Source organism: Pteropus alecto, unplaced genomic scaffold, assembly GCF_000325575.1.
Source record: "Pteropus alecto unplaced genomic scaffold, ASM32557v1 scaffold166, whole genome shotgun sequence".
NCBI lineage: Eukaryota > Metazoa > Chordata > Mammalia > Chiroptera > Pteropodidae > Pteropus > Pteropus alecto.
The window spans coordinates 4579381-4596575 of NW_006439757.1; the positions used below are offsets into that span (position 1 = coordinate 4579381).

Here is a 17195-nt window from a genome sequence, read left to right on the forward strand (position 1 = left end):
CTTATTATATCATTTTAACTTTTGAACTGTGTGAGTATATTAAAAAATGTCAAAAGTATAGTCAAACTTGTTAGTTTTCTTAATTTAATATTGTAACATATCTTAGCATATTTGCACGGTTCAAAAGTCAAGCGGAAGTGAAGCATTTGTTATAAAGATGCCAGACATAAATAGAAAGTACATTATGAGAGAGATGTTAAAAAGGAAAAAAGTCATTAGGCTTACGCATGTGCTTTATCACTTAAAATATATCTTTCCATACCAGAGCATAGAGGGCACCCTCATTACTTTTTACTAGTGCTCAGTATTTCATTGTGTGACATTAAAGTTCACTTCACCTGAGTGTGGGTGTACCTGTGTTACAAGGCCTGGAATAGAATTGGTAAGGTCAGCAGTGGACACACCTGTGGCTTCAGTGCATGGCCCCAGAATCTCCTCTGTGGGGTCTGCACAGTTCTGCACTCAGACCAGCGGTGCCTGTCTCCTATCGTTGTCCAACTAAGAATGTTGTTAAACTTTGGGGAGTTTTTTTCAATATAATAGATGAGAAATATTATTCCAAGGTAGTTTCTATTTGTATTCTTTTACCGAGTGATTCCAGGGATAAGCAGGAATAAGAAGAAAGATGGAGCTGTTGACTGAAAAAAGAAAATAAGGAGAAAGATCTGATTTGGAGGGATAGCTCAGGATCTTAGCTTTTAACCTGTTGCAACTGAGGACAATGAGAAATGTCAAAGAGAAAAGTAGTCTTGGAGAAATGGCAGGACCACAGAAGAGGCCGTTGAGGAGTGACCATCATACCACTAGGGCTTGATTTAAGCTGTGTTTTTTGTTGTTGCTGTTGTTTTTTAATTCAGGCAACTTGATATGAAACAGGGTTATGGTAAGCATTACTAAAATTTATTTTCTTTACAGTGCTTTCATATTTTTGTTCATCAAAAGTGAAATACCAAATAACATGTGTTCTGTGGACACCACACCATTAATGACAGAGCATGTGAGTATGAGAGACAACTTGATTTGAAATATAAAATTAAGATAAAAGGAAAATGCATCGATTTGAGAAATTGGTATCTTTTATATTTTTTCCAGTCAGGGCTATCTAAAATATCTTAGCATATTTATTATGGCTTTGTCTATATAGCAATCAATCATTACTTCCAATGGAAATCTTCCCAGCAAACACAGAAGTCTGTTTATTTTTATTAACAGCTCCCTACTACAAGATGTATATACAACCCCATATTTTGGGATGATTTTAGAATTTCTACAATAGGAGAACCCTAAATATTGTAGAGAAATATGAAAGTTTCTTTAGAGAGGAGGAGGAAAGAGGTTTTAAAGTAGGTCCAGAGAGACAGGGGGAAATAGATCAGAGGACGCCGATGAAAGGGTAAGTCAAGTCCTACGAAAGTAGGAATTGAACTTGATTTTTTTTCTATTTATCTTTTCTGCCATAATCCTGTTCTATTCAAAGGTAAAAACAGGAAATATGTAAGGAGTGACCATTTTGACTGTGATGAACCCAAATTAGTCTGGCATAGCAAATCCAGATTAAAGAGGGACAACCTTTAGAGGAAATCTGACACAGGAGAAGTGCGGTGGCTACATATACAAAAGTGATTTCATGGCAAACCCCCATTTCTAGTCTTTCCAATTTCAAGTATCTCTTCTACCTGTCGTGAGCCCAGTGTTATCCAGCTGCCCTCTGAACCCAGCATCCCACGGCCCCACTGAGGTATTGCTTCTCTGAAAAGTGCCGCCTCTACTCCTTACTTCAAAATTAATCTTTTCTTCTTATTTCCCTCTTCTCCTATCAAAAGTCTTATCAGCTAAGGTGACTGAAACCTCAATTAAACTGACAATAAAGTTAAACAATAATTAGCTTAGGCGTAAGAGAAAAGATATTTATTAACCCATAAGCATTTCTAATCAGGAAAATGATCCCATGAGAATGAAGGAGTTGGGGTTAAGAGGTGTCTGGTGTTCCTTGCCTACTATAGGGATCCAGATACCTCCTAACTAACCACCCTACAAAGGAGTAAAAAAAATAAAATAGCGTAAATGCAACTTGGTAAAAGATGCATAGTAGGCTGGATTTTTCTAGGTAAAATGGAAGGATACAAGTAAACCAAGATAAAAGATACATAAACAGCATTATTGGTTAGTATCAACCATATAGCCTGAGCTCCCCAGTTACTTCCAAAGGAAAACTTGACATTGCACATGACAAAGAATTCAAATCTAGTTTTTTACCTTGTACAAAAGCAGTAGGAAAATAACATCAAGAAACCAGTTAAGAAGCAAAGATGATTACATACAATAGTAGAAATATTTTTAATCTGCTCATAATATTTCTTGACTTAGAATATTAGCCTAATCTTGCAACATGGTTGGAAATATTTTATCAACTAATTTAGTAAAAAAAAAATTCTGAGTAAAAATATGCCTATTGATCTGCCATTTTTGTTTTGATTTGTGCTAATGTTTTTAATAGGTGATCAACAAAACTCAAGATCCCTGTCCTGGTTATTTCTGGGTGGATAAACTTTCTACAGTGCAGTCTCGCATAGTGTAAGAAGAGGTTCTGCTGTTATGTTTCATTTTGGGTTAAAGCAAATGTTACCAAAGAGAAGTCATATTTATATGAGTCCAAGAAGAAAATGGTAACACGCGCTTTGACTTTCTTAGCTCCATGATGGATATACTTTTTTGCACAATGCTGAATTTTTAGGTACAGAGGTTTTTTTGTCTCCATGCTTCAAGAAATTCCAAACCACTGCAGTATCTCTAGCCAATAAGTAGCTGACAAAAGCAATCTCATTTGGCAGGACTTTTGTACCTATAATAAAAGAGGTAGGACAGACCACAGAGTATAATGACCAGCATGCTCTCAGTAATCACAATTGAATTAGGCAATACACTTCTCTAGTACTGCACTGCCCAGAATGCCCACCTTCCTCTGGAAATCTCTCCACTCGTATGCTAGATGATTTTATCATCCCAAGATATTCATTTTCAAATATTGTAGAATATTTTGTTTCCATGTAGGTCCTTTCCCCAGCCCCTCAACCCACCATGACTTTGTAAAGACTAGGAAATTTAGGCTCGACAGCAGTCCCTGTATATTAGAGTTTTGGAGGCTGGCAAAGAAATATGAAAATATGTAATAGTATGTAGCTTGCATTTTACAATGGATGGCTGTTTTGTACTTTATATGGTGACACTTTCTTTTGCCTCAGATATAGACAGCATTTCCCCTGCGAGTATATACTGTTCTCACACTAGGAAACAGACAGTGCCTGGTGCATAATAAATACTCAATAAACATTTGAATAAACTGACTGAACAAAAGAATGAACCAACAAACAGGATAAGCTTTGGAAGAAATAAATACGTTGCTATGTTCCTCAGAATAAAAGAGATTCTCAAACAAAACATTTTTTTCCATAAAGCATCTCCTTTGTTGAGGGAATATTTATTAATAAAACATTTTTGGCTCTTTCCTGGTTAGCCAGATCTAGCTGTCAGCCCGGTGTGTGTTTAGGACACTCCTTTGGGACTGCCAAGTGCAGGCTTTACCATGACATTGGATTTTCAGTTTCTACCATTTTATGTTCTTTAAAGCACTATTAAAATAGACTTTAAGAATTTGTTTTTTAGTTTGCAAAGGAATGGTTTTGCCTAAAACTCATTCCTGTTTCATGCCATTGTCCTTTTGTGTTAAGTTAAAGGCACTGTTCCAAAATACTCATCACCTCCCCACAGAATCATTGGAAACAGTTACTTCATGCTGATATGGCCCAAGTCTGAGGAGTCAACATGACCCCAGTACTTAAAATGAAACATTTCCCTCTTACAAAAGGCAATGTTTTACCTTAAATATCCAGGTTATTTTATTAAATCAGCACTTCCTCTTGACCATTCCACCCACAGTCAATGAAGACATAGGCAAGTCTGTGGATCTCAGCAGTTGTTTTAAACAAATGTGTTTAGTCCTTTGTCTTGCCCTGCGCTAGATATTATAGAGTATTCTGAAAAAGAAGCATAGTGCATAGCACCAGTCCACAAATATTTCATAATTTAATTAGAGAGACAGGTTTATTTATGGAGGCTATATAATATGATAGCAATACTTTCATCTGTGTAATGACAATTTATAATAAAAATCTGTTATAACTTCTGTAAATCATGTATCTTCAGAACTAGGCAGTGGAGGACCTAAGCTGCTCTCTTAGTCCTGATGCCACTTTGACACTGCAGGGTATTTCTTTGACTTCTGCCAGTCACAGAGCTTGAGATAGATGGGCGGTTTCTGCAAAATGCTTGTGATTTACATTTTGAAGTATGCCTTAGTTATGAGTCCGTTTGTATGTTTGTCAGAACTATGGCTTAGGGCCAAGACTAATAGTGATATATTTGCTTTTTAAGGGGCTGCAGTCTCGCAGTAATATCTGGAATACTCTTTGGCTCCACATTTGTGCCAATCATTTATATCAAGGACCACGGCAAAAGAAATGATAGTATATATGCAGGGGCAAGCCAGTATGGTGAGACTAAAAAGTCATTTTACTTTATAAATAAACTCAATATCTGTTTTTTACTTAAGTATATAAAAAGAATGTGATCATCATACATATGGATACATCGATTTGACCTTTTTCATTACAAGTGGTGAATTAGAAAGGCATGGAAAACTAAAAGTAATAAAAGACCATTTGAGTATTTTCATGTGATCTTTAACATATAAATATAATCAGCTTTAGTCAGGATTCATTTCAGCTACTTGGATCTTAACACATGGTTTCTAGCTTGCTAGCTAAGACTTGGAGATTATTTTCCAGTTAGATGATATCCGGGAAAATATGTATTCTCTAAAAAAAAAAAAAGGCTAAAGTGTAATACATAGTACTTTAAAATCAGGTAAAGGGCAAAGTATAGACTTCCTAAAGGTCAAAGTATATTCTATTTAGTCAGAGGATATTATTTTTCAAGCAAAGTGGTGCATTGAAAGGCCTAACATGATGCTTTCTAATTACCTCAGTTTCTAGTGATAAAATTAATCTCTCAGGTGTAAACTCAACACTATGTGCAATAGCCTTGTGTAGGCTCAAAAGGAAATGGAAAAGCGTCTACTCCAGAGGTCTTACAATTGTGTTGAAACATGGCTTACATCATGAAATGATAAAAGAATGAGATCATGGATAATAAAGTTCTAAATTAGATGGTACAGAAAATTAAGGTGATCTATGTCCACATAAGGGAAAAGTCTGGAGCGCAAAAGTCATGAGAGAATGATTGATGGAAAAAACTGGGATTTTAACTCAGCTGTAAATAAGTAAATAGGCTTTGAGTAATTATTGTAGCTTCTTCCTTTTTATATTCAGCTCTATGAGCAGTACAAAAACCTTTTATTAACTTCTCTTTTTTAAAAATTTTATACAAATACTTTTCATGTTTTTAGTCTTTTAAAGGATAAAAACTAATAAAAATAGAATGACACAGAATAAAAGAAAGAAAAACAAGAGTAAAATAAAATAAAACTAGGAATGAGTGTAAAAACTGTGCCACATTTGTACATGGGCTAGAAATGACCCATAAATTTGACTGCAAGATTTCTTATAGCCACAGGGAAATCAGACCAGTCCCACAATTTAGCAAACACAAGATAAAAACAACTAATAGATCAGGAGTATAGTTACTCTTGGTACTGGCACATAATAAACAATGTACTAAACAGTCTCTTTGCATAAACAATACAATCAGTTCTCAGGGACCTTTGTTATGATAACTCAGATTAAGCCTGATGGGAATACACTTTATTCCAATTTATTCAAAAATAATTCCAAGAGGGCATAATTTTTTATTTCATCTATTTAACAGACACATAAGCAGTACATGCTCTGTGGTAGGCACTGTACTAAGCACATTAAATAATAACAGTTGACCCTCATAGCGATGTCACTGGTTGAATACCATTATTATTGTTGTTTCATAATTGAAAAAATTAAGACAAAGAGAGATTAGGTAATTTGCCCAAGCGTCCATGTTGGCAGGTAGTGGTGCTTTTAATCACTATGTTATGCTGACTTTCGTCGTGGTCTATAAAATGGGTTTGGTGTTCTTATACAATCCAGAAGTAAGACTTAAGAATAATAGACAAACTCTTTGACCTTTAAGCTTTCTTCCTTAAATATGGCCATTCATCTGTCAAAATTTTAGTTTAGAGAAACACAGAGTCCAGTGAGGCCTTCCCAGCCAGAACCTGTGGTACATCCGTCTACGTGGCCAAAGTACCATCTGCATGAATAGTCAGTGGAGTTGGGGTTTCTCAGACACTGGGCCACCAGCATGTGTTATTAACTCCCTCATGTCATTAGGTTTATAGTTAACAACTGATGTAACCCTCTTTGAGAAAACTTCCTAAATATCCTTCTGTATAGCTGTCATCTGTAACAGAGATACTGGTGTCCATATTGATCAATAGACTCTATAAAATTAGCAGTCCCCAAACTTTTTCACACCCTTTCCCACTCTAGTCTACTTGGAGACTTGCTACAATTGCTGTAGTTGTTATTGAAATTATGTCTGAATAACTATTCTTAAAAGGGAGAAATTAACTTTATAGTCATATGTCTCTTGTTTCTTAGTTAACTTTCTAAGATAATCATGAAAACCAGCCTTTTAGATTTGATTATAGTAACTAATATACTAGTTAATATTTCTAGGAATTAAATATGTTAATTAAAATTCTATATAAACAGCATGTAGAAAACTAGGCAGATAAAATATAATTAATGGTTCCTTTTAAGGTTAATTTTGGTGAGTTTGTTTTATTTTCAAACTCTAAATATATTTGAAATTACTAAAATGATACACTTGAGAGTTTTATAATCTGTATTTTCAGATTTAGATTATATTTTTGCATACTCCAGTGGCATCTTTCTTACAAGTACAGTCTATTTTCTGGCCTACTGTATAACCATGAAAAATAATCCCAAGCTATATCCTGAAGCAGTCTTGCCAGGTAAGAATATTTACCACAGAAAATCTGCTTACTTTGTAAAAGTTCATTTCTCTATACTCATTTAAAATAAGTAATGTAATTATCTTCTAGAAACCAAGCCGTTCTCTCTATGTGTGTGTATGTGTCTAAGCACGTGTGTCTGTGTGTTATTTATTCTCTTAGTTTCTTTGGCCCAGTTCATGACCAAATACAAAGGTTTTAAAAACCATGAAACTGGATATGACATGCCAATCATTATTACAGAAACTAAAACTTGAACAATAAATCTAAGATCATTTCCTGTGCCAAAACATCCTGTGTATTAACGATCAGACTTCATTATTTTTTCTTCACTATCTAAAGATTCATATTAAAAGTCAGAGTCCTGTAACTTAAAAAAATAAAAAAGTTTAAAAAATATATAATTTCTCACTTATTTAGGAGTTTGCTGTAATTCGATTTGGAATATAGATCCACAAGTAAAAATTTTTATAGAACAAAATAAAGCATATGTCAGAGATTCATTTTGAGTGCCTGATTCATTTAAGCCAAAGTGTGCCACTGTACTACTGCACCATTATAGAAAATGGTAGAATGTTTATTAAGGCTTAGCTAAATTTTTCTGAAAATTTTCCCATGGTATTTTCATTCAAATTTTAGGGTTTTTTTTTTTTACCTTAGCTATAAGCAACATTTTGAATTTCATCTATTTTCAGGCTCATGGTTTAGAGTAAATGGTGTTTGCAGAGCGCATTCAGATCCAGTATCTTCCCTAGGCCTCTCTCCACGCCTTCATCTTTACTTCAGTTACTACTCTAAGTACTTAATGTCAATAGAGTGAAAGGATTGATAATCATACCCACTGCAGTCAAGAGCAGAGAAATCATTTGATTTCCAAAATGATCATAAAACAGCTCAAAAATCCATGTCGGCCAACCGTGTTGAGAGGAATGCATTGATATGTATACTTTAACATTCCTGCAATATCTAGAGTGTGAATTTTTCGGGAGAAGAACATGGCTTTTAAATGTGCAATGTTGGTGTGTGTTTCAGGATTCCTGTCAGGCGTACTTTGGGCAATAGCTTCCTGTTCTTGGTTCATAGCTAATCACACTCTCAGTGCTGTGGTCAGTTTTCCGATAATCACTGCTGTGAGTAGCTGAATTGTTTATCCAAATTTTTGTTTTTCAAATGAAATCTAACTTTTCTGAAGCATTCTTAGTGAATCACTAAAGTCTTTCATAGAGTTTGATTTTTTAGGAAGACAATTAGTATAATAGATTCTGATAGCCTCTAATCTCATGTCCTGAATCGCTAAGGGAATATTGCTAACTTCATTTTAGCAGGTTTGTTAATCTTTGATATCCTTGCAGTTTTTCTTTGGTCATTTTACCTAATGGAATTTTCGATACATTATAATCTGCTATTTAAATAAAACTTTTTTTATTTATAAACTGTTATATAGAGATAACAATACTTATCTCTATATAACAGTTTATAAATAAAAAAAGTTTTTGTATATATTATCACACTTGAATCTCATGACAACCTTCTAAGATAGAAAGTACTTCATACTCCCCTTCATATGGCACTTCAATATTTTAAAGGAAGGTTTTTAGAAAGTGCTAAATAAAAAGTATTGTCTCTAGATAATGCCATTTATTACATGATACAATTTACTTTATCTGATATTTTTTAGGTGCAGCTATGCAGCACATAATTAACAGAAAAACAAAAATATTCCCTTTGACATGGGCAGATGAAGTTTGAGAGGACTGTCCCCATTTTGAAAATGAGAAAATTGAGGCAATAGCCAAGAGTATTGTCTGAAGTAACCAACCTAGTGAGAATCTCAAGGCTTCTAAGAACAGTTTCCAGTATACGGTGCTATTTTTTGCCATCAGTATAGAATCCAGTCTAGAGCTGTTTCAGGTTATCATGGTACTAGGACTGAGATAAACACAGGAATTAATTATTTTAATATTGTTTTAATGTTGAGGTCTTACGTCTACTCTAGATATTTTAGGTTGCTGAACAGTTGTTCACCTGCATCCCCTGCTTCTTAAATCATCATAAATAAAATTTGCCTAAAACATTTTAGCAGCATACCCATGCAAATCTACAAAACTGATTTTTAAAAAATTGATTGTCTAAAACGTATTGTATAAAAGTCTGAAACACAATTATAAATTCTGGGTTTCAAACAGTATATTTTTGACAGTTCTACTGTGTTCATAAAATAGCTTTAAATTACAATTAAATTCAAATAATAATTTAAAATTTAAAACCCACATTTTGACATTTTTAATCTCTGCTGAGGGAAAATGTTATTAAAATCAAACAAATTATAAGGAATTTTTTCAGGTTTAAGTTCTCATCTTTGGAATGTCAAAGGACCCAAATAATTTCCATAAAGGAGTTTGTTTCTCATCATTTCAGGGATATTTAATGCAAGAAGTATCTATGTAACACAGGAAAATATAATAGGAAATGGGGTGTAAAACCTACCAGCTAAATGCTTAAAAGTAATTTGCAGTAAAAGTATATACTATGATATGCTCATCAACTAGGGATACAAATGTTATATGCTTCAACAAATTGGGGTTTTCCAAAAAGAGTTTGAAGTAATTTTATATAAAGTGCATAGATACGATTGAGTCACACAGGAAAAATCGAAATAAAAAACCAAAACTATAATAAAAATGAGAAAGGAAGCAAATAGCACAAAGGGTAATTATGTGATTAAACATTAAGTTTTTCTTTCACTTTCAAAAGATGTTAATACAGTGAGGTGGCTAATTATTTTTAACTGATAACATTTTATCTGAAAAGACCACTATTTCCTAGCATTTAAATTTTTAACAGAATTATCATGTGAGGCCTTTTACAAGGGACATTGAACAACAATAAACAATATTCTTTACAAAAATTTTATAGTAGACAGATGTTTTTTCTAACTGCTGCCTTCTTGTATTAAATTGTGATAAAGACTCCAGGCAAAACATTAAAGCCTAATTCAGTGGAAATAAATTGCTGAGGTAGGTGGGGTGTGGGCAGAGAGTCAGTGGGAGTGGTCACTGCAGCTTTTGGAACCTTGCCTGTCAAAAGGATATTCTTGAACCAAAGTGATATAAGCAAAGGCTTCCCACCCACCAGATATAGCTTCCTTTGCTGCTTGAGGATTGATTGCTATCTGGGAAGGACAGGTTATGTCTGAGAGATGGTAAAATAGGTCTTTATTGCCACTAGGCTCTTGCTTGGTTTCGCTTTTATTTTACTTAAGACAACCTCATCCAGATGCAGAAAAGATTCCGTCCCTACCCTCAAAGATTTTACATTCCTTTTTATTTTATCTTGGTAGAGCTAGATTTTTTTTTTCTAACTTTTTCGAATGGAAAATTTCAGATATACCCATCGCCCAGCTTCAAAAATTATGAATATGTTCAATCTTATTTGATCAAAAAAGTACATTCTTCTTCCCAGGTACATATATTTCCATTGTTATGTATCCATTGGTTACTAGACTGTGAGTTCCGTGAAGGCAGCATCTATATTGTTTATTGGCAAATAACATTCAAATAAAAAGCAAAGAAAGAAATAAAGGAAGGCAGGCAAGCAGGCAGGCAGGAAGGAAGGAAGGAAGAAAGAGAAAAGAAAAACAAACCCCACCTAGCACAAGAAAAAGCTTATCCCTTCTTTTCCAAGTATTCCCTGTAAGTCTAAAATCTGGATCACCTTATCCAGAAGGTTCGGCTGCTCTAGATAGCTCAAGCTCACCTTGTTTTCAAAGGTTGATTTACAAACATGTCATTTGTATGAATTTACAAAAGAAAAGTATCCCAATTGTCATAACAGTGTATCTCTTGTCTAAGATGTCCTTCCTACTGGCCTTCCCTTGCCTGAATAAAGAGTCTGTACACAATTTGACTTATGTTTACATTACTTTTGGCAAAGCACCCATTCCTATAACCACATTACTTCTTTCAATAACCTTTAGGCACTATCTAAACTAATATTTAAAAAACAATCAGCCAAAAGGTCTCAAAATTGAGTGATACCTTTGGTATTTTCTTCTACTATATACTCAAAAATGAAATGAATTTCCAAATTAAAAACAATAAAATTCTTGAGCAATTGGCATGATAACTTTAATATGATATCCCCTATTCTATTGTTTTCTCCCGTCCTGTCCAAAGTCAGTATGGATTTGCCTAAAAGACCCAGATGCTTCTTGTTTGGTTTGGATTTTAAGGCTTAGGACCTTACGTCACTGATAAAAGATAGTTCCTTTGACCTATTTTTCTGGCTCTTTTGATGTGGACTTTTCCAGATGCTGATAAACAGAGAGTAATGTATTTTTATTGCTTTTCTTATATGCCAGGAGTGGAGTCAAACTTTGTTGACCCACTCATGTAGACAGTTGGAGTAGTGGAGGGAGGAAAAACATGTTGGATTGTTTATTTGAAACTCTTCCAGAGTTTGTGCAGGGCTTGCAAAGGAATCATAAAAATGCTGATACAATGCACCTTCTCCACAAAAACCATGATTAATCCAAACTCCCATTTCTTCCCTTCTCAGCGAAAAAAAATTAATAAACTTTAATAGCTTAAAGTTTTCAAATTGCAGAATCATCTTTTTTCCCTATCTCTCATCTTCTCATTTCCTTTAATCTTATATTATTTCATCCCTGTCTTTGTCTCCTGCTTATGAACCCACTGTTTATTTTTCCTTGCATGGTTTTTCTCTCTTCCCATAACACCATCTTTTGTACTCATTAGAGTTTAATGTAAAACATAGTTGATTACTGGGCAGTTGTATCAGTTTTTTTTGTTTTTTGTTTTGTTTTGTTTTTTTTTAAACCGCTTCCATATGCACATTATTTGTCAGTCCAAAATTTCTTCAGTTTTGAGATTATCTCATGACAGAGAAAGTTATAAATTTGTTCATACACTTTTTTCCTATTAATCTCATTTCTAGTACCATAAGAAACTAGTTCACTAAAAAAAAATAAACTATTTGCTTGTTGAAATATTTTATTACAAATAGATCATATTAAAGAAAAGCATTCTATGGCACAAAATACTATAGCCTCATCAAAATTATAAAAATGAAAACCATACATAAAGAAAAAAAAGTCTTCATTTTTTACCTAATGTTACTTTACTTTTGTGTTGAGGTTGAGATTATGAATAATTTTTCCAGACAATATTATTATATTGCTTTTACAATATAAAGCTATTGGGTTAGAGTATCAAGTCAGGTCCCCAACTTACTATATTTACATAGAGTATAGCCACAGAAAAATAAACAATTTAATTAAAGTTCTTATTTTTTTAAGGGTCCAGGATTTGTAGCTGCAATGTGGAGTGTCTTCATATTTAAGGAAATACAGGTATGTACAGGAAAAGGCAGAGTTGGAAAACAGGTACAGATTCATGTAAGAAGGGTACTTAATGCTAAGTGTTATCTTCTAAAAATGGCATGTGACTCCTAAACCCAGGGCAGAAAACACATGAATAGATTTGACAGGTCAGATGTCCAAAATGTTATCATCCTTAACTAGGAAAGAAAATACTAAAGACATATTAACAATTATGAAACATGTTTGTCTCCACCCCAGCTCCCAGTGGAAAAATGCTTTAGTTGACTTTACATTTCCTTAAGCGATTTAGTTAAATAATCCAATAAAATATGATAGAGGGAAATTTTATTTTGTCTAAAATATGATAGACTAACAAGATAAAACATTTTTTTTTTATCTCAAAGGTTAAAATATCCCTAAGGAAAATGGAATTTCGGAATAGATTTTTCTGTTGTTTTTCCCGCCTCCCAAAGGCCTTTGTATCAAACGAGCAACTTTATAGGAAAATAGTATGGTAACAGGTGACTACTACTTCTTCCCTTTCAAGTGTAATTGATGGCAATTTAAAATTTCATTCATCAAATAGTTCTAGGGTATGTGTGTGTGTGTCTGTGCATGCACATGTGTGTCTGTTTTCATTAAAATTCGTTTTAGAATTTTTTCCATTTACCTTTATTTGTAGAAAAAGTCTTCAGTTGAGGAGTATGTGTGAATAGTGTTTTGTAATAGTTTGTATGTACTAAGAACGATACAATCCAGAAATACTGTCAAGGCATCATCAACATTTTCTGTCTTAATGTGCAGCTGTTAATAGTAAATAATTCTTAGTTTTGCGAAGAGCTGATGTTGCCAGTCTCTGGAACCATGAAGTGTACTGTGTCCCTGGCGAATCCTTAAGATAATTATTCAATTTTAGACTTAAAAAATCATTTTTTTCGTTCATTCTAAATGAAATGTTTTGATTTAGAAAGCCATAATTTGATAATATGAGTAAGAGTCTCAGATGAAATAAATTTGTTTAGAAGATATTTGGACCATGATCTTAAATTTTTTTTTAATATACAAGACAACTCAAAACATTTATAGACCCATAAGTTACTTTTATGCACATGTTACTCATTTATTTTAGTTAGGGTTGCTTTCCACAAAAAAATAATTTTATGCCCAGAAAACATTGTGAATCTTTTTGCAAATGTTTCATCTGCCTCACAAAGGATAAAGATTTCTATTTGAATAGTGTTGAATAGTGTTCAGTATATCATGCCGAAGCCTTAGAAAATCACAAGTAAGTGACCAGAGCTTATTTGCAATTACTGGTATAAAAAAGCACAAATAAGAATAGATTTATTATAAAGCATTTGAAAATTATTCTGCTCACTACTACAGTAATAATGATATTGAATTTAAAATCCTCTTTCCTAGATATAAGAACTCCCTTGAGAGAATCTCTAACCATTGAGCCTAGTGCTAATACCTCAGAGTCCTCTAAAAAAGATACTAAAAGACAAAGGAATTATTTAAAGACACTTTTTAAAAAGGCAGCTCAGACCAGAGGAGGAACTTCTAAGAATGATAAGCCATGATCAAGTAGGGCTTACTTTAGAAATGTACTGATAGTTTATAAAGTGTAAATTTGTGTAGTTTATTATATTAAAGAAATAGAGAAAAACTATGTGATTATAGTCAAAAGGCATTTACTATAATTAAAAATCAGTTTTTAATTAAGAATATAGCCTCTTAGTAAAGCTACTAATAGGAAGAAGCTTTAGTTGATACAAGATGTCTATCAAACAACAATACCAAATATATAATAAAAGATGAAACATACAAGTTCTCTATCAATTATACCTCAGTAAAACTGAAAAAAAAAATTTTTTATAAGTTGGAAGTCAAAAATTTCTCCATCACTGTCATCATTCAGTATTTTCTGAAGATCTTAGCCAGTGTGGTAAGATTGAATTAAGAAATAAGAGGATACATATAGGAAAAGAAATGAGAAGGTTGTCATTTGCATATAACATTATCTTTTAAAAATTTTAAGAAAATCAGTTGAACATCAGTTGAGATCCAAAAGATCATTTAGTAAGGTGCTGAAATACAGGATAAATATAAAATTAAGACCTTTCCAATATGCCACCAATTACCAATTAAATAGGAGAAAATGAGTGCTATGACTACCTACAAAGATTATAAAAATATAAGAAAATAATTAACAAGGAATACGGTAGATGTATGAAATCTTTTACTTTACTATAAAAGTTTATGAAAGGACATTAAATCAGAACAAATTAAAAGACTCAGCATATTCCTGATGGAAAAACTCACTATTGTTACTAGGCAGTTCTCTCCAATTATATTCAATGTGATCCCTATAAGATCTCAATGGAATTCTATCTGGAATTTTGAGAGTGGGTGCTAAAGTTTGGACAGGTACGTACGTAAAAAATAAAGAGAGGGAGGGCTAAGCTGAAAGCAAAGAGTGAGTTTTGCTGACCTTTCTAGAGTTAAAAAAAAACCTTACAAATCTACCTACAAACAAAACTAAATGATGGCCAGTGATACTTATTCAATGCAGATGCCTAAGTGCCTTTTGACAACTGAGTTAAAAGAACATTTTAAATACTATACATGCCAGCTAGTTTAAGAAATAATTGTCAAGAAAACACTGAATCCAAAATCCTATCAGCGTTTCTAAAAATTCTTTTTCTTAGAAACAACATAAAACTCTAAAGGAAAACAAAAGTAAAACATTTATCTTTATGACTTTTAGGTCCTATCAGTTTTGTCTTAAAGCAGTCCTTGAAGATACATTTTTAAAAGTCTACACCCCACTGCATAAGGACTTAAGCTGAGATCCAGGCACTTTTTGTGTGAAAGAATTTAATGATTTTATTTCGTTTTAATGCCATCAGTGCTCTAGTTGGATGCTTTTCACTTCTGACACAATTTTATATCTGGTATCTGTTCCTCTTGGGGAAATTTGTTTCATAATTTATATTTAGCTATTTTAAGCTAGATATCCACTATATTTTTAGCAGCACACTTTGGTCAGTATGTCTACATTGATACCAGTGCAGGGGATTATTACCACAACAATTTCTAGGTCAGCAGCTATCCTCAGATAAAAAATGAGATAATTTTTCTCTCAGCTGTTTCAAAAATTGAAGCTAAAACATTTTTTGCTTTGGGGAGAATATTAGCTTTAACATTCACCTTTGACAAAGGAAAACTATTGGTACTGCCCAAATATAATCAGTTTTTTTCTCTAGGCGATTAGGCAGTTTAGGCAGATTCTTAACCTTGAAGGGGAAAAACATTTTATTCCCTGAGAACATTATTCTTCTGTTTACATAGACAATAAAATACAGAGCTTAGCAAAGTATTCATATAATTAGATTGTAAAATGCTGACAACTGAGGCCTCATATGTTGTTTTTTTCTTACTTAAGTAATCACATCAATTGTCATTTAAAGTATATATAGAAATCACCTGAGTGTATTCATTCTTTGAGTGAGTATTTATTGAGTGCCACTACGCACGGATACTGATAGCTAGGTCAAGGTTACTGTCTTTAAAACTAAGAAAAAGATGTCAGAGAACCTTGAAGCCTCAATGCAGGATTTGAGTGTGTATATATGTATGTGTGTCTGCATGTGTGTTCACGCATGCATGTTGCTCTGCTTGGCAAGGCTTAATGGTGCCACCTTTCACTTGTAGAACCTGTATTAGAGTGGCTTCTGGTAATATTGATGCTCACAGTAAATCAGACAAAACACCTGGCCCCAACCCAATTTACAGAGACCTCTCTCTGGTCATCAGACAGAAGCAAAGTAACCCAAATCTTTATTAAGTCGAACAAAGGCAATATGCATTCTATTATTTTGGCCACGTGTTAGTTGGCATTAATCTTAATAAGAACTAATAATAGCATTATATGATTTGACTGTCAGGAGAGCTCATCACATAATCTAAAATTACAGAGGTGCTAATCCTGTTTTACTTTGTGATGTTCCAACCTTCCATTAGAGTATTGAGATTTATATTTTAAAAGGGATATACATAACATGGCAAACATTTAGAGGGAAACAGCCAGGGCAGTTTATTAAAAGAAAAAATATATGGTCAAAGGAGCTAAAATATTGACCAGGAAAAAAGATGCTTCAGGGGTATAAGACAGTTACTTTTTAATGTTTGAGCATTTACCTTGTGGGAGAGATGAGAATTGATCTATCTGTACCCCTAGAGAGAGAACATGCAGGAAATAAAATATTTCTACCTAATGCAGGAAGATATTTCTTTGTTAATCTAAAGATTGACTGGCTTCATTGGAAAGCGGTCCTCAGTGTTCCCCGTCTTTGTGACCAGTGCACCCATACGTAACTGGGCAGGCCAAACTTAGTCTCTCTGTCTTTTTTTGCCCTTTAGGTTGATCTCTAACTCTGTCTTCATCTGCACTTCATCATCTCTCCCCAGGAGGACTGTAGTCGCCTTACTGATCTCCTTGTATCCATTCTGGCCCCCTCTAATCTGTTCACCATCTGCAATAAAGTGTGGGCTTTACAAAATGCAAGTTCTATCTTTTCACCACATCCTGCTGCCTGTTCCTTTAGTGTCTTTCCATCGCTTGGAAAAATAAAACCCTGAAATAGAATATGCTCTATTAAATCCCTGTATGCTCGGGCCCATAGCCCTTCAACCTCATCTTGCTCCATTTAACTCCCATTGCTCTAGTCATACCAGACCCTCTTTCAGCCCCTGGCAAGTATTGTGCTTTTCTTTACAACTGGGTTTTACACATAAAATTCCTTCTACCTGGAATTTCTACCT

The 17195-nt window shown here is 33.6% G+C and overlaps 1 protein-coding gene across 1 annotated transcript in view; it reads left to right on the forward strand.

Moving 5' to 3' along the window:
* TMEM144 (transmembrane protein 144) overlaps positions 1-17195 on the forward strand; it is a 28315-nt gene that overhangs the window by 10526 nt on the left and 594 nt on the right. Inside the window, exons 5-10 of the mRNA XM_006917000.1 lie at positions 916-997; positions 2498-2574; positions 4432-4550; positions 6908-7027; positions 8060-8157; positions 12345-12398. Of these exons, the coding sequence (XP_006917062.1) occupies positions 916-997; positions 2498-2574; positions 4432-4550; positions 6908-7027; positions 8060-8157; positions 12345-12398 (550 nt within the window). The remainder of the gene's footprint in view (positions 1-915; positions 998-2497; positions 2575-4431; positions 4551-6907; positions 7028-8059; positions 8158-12344; positions 12399-17195) is intronic.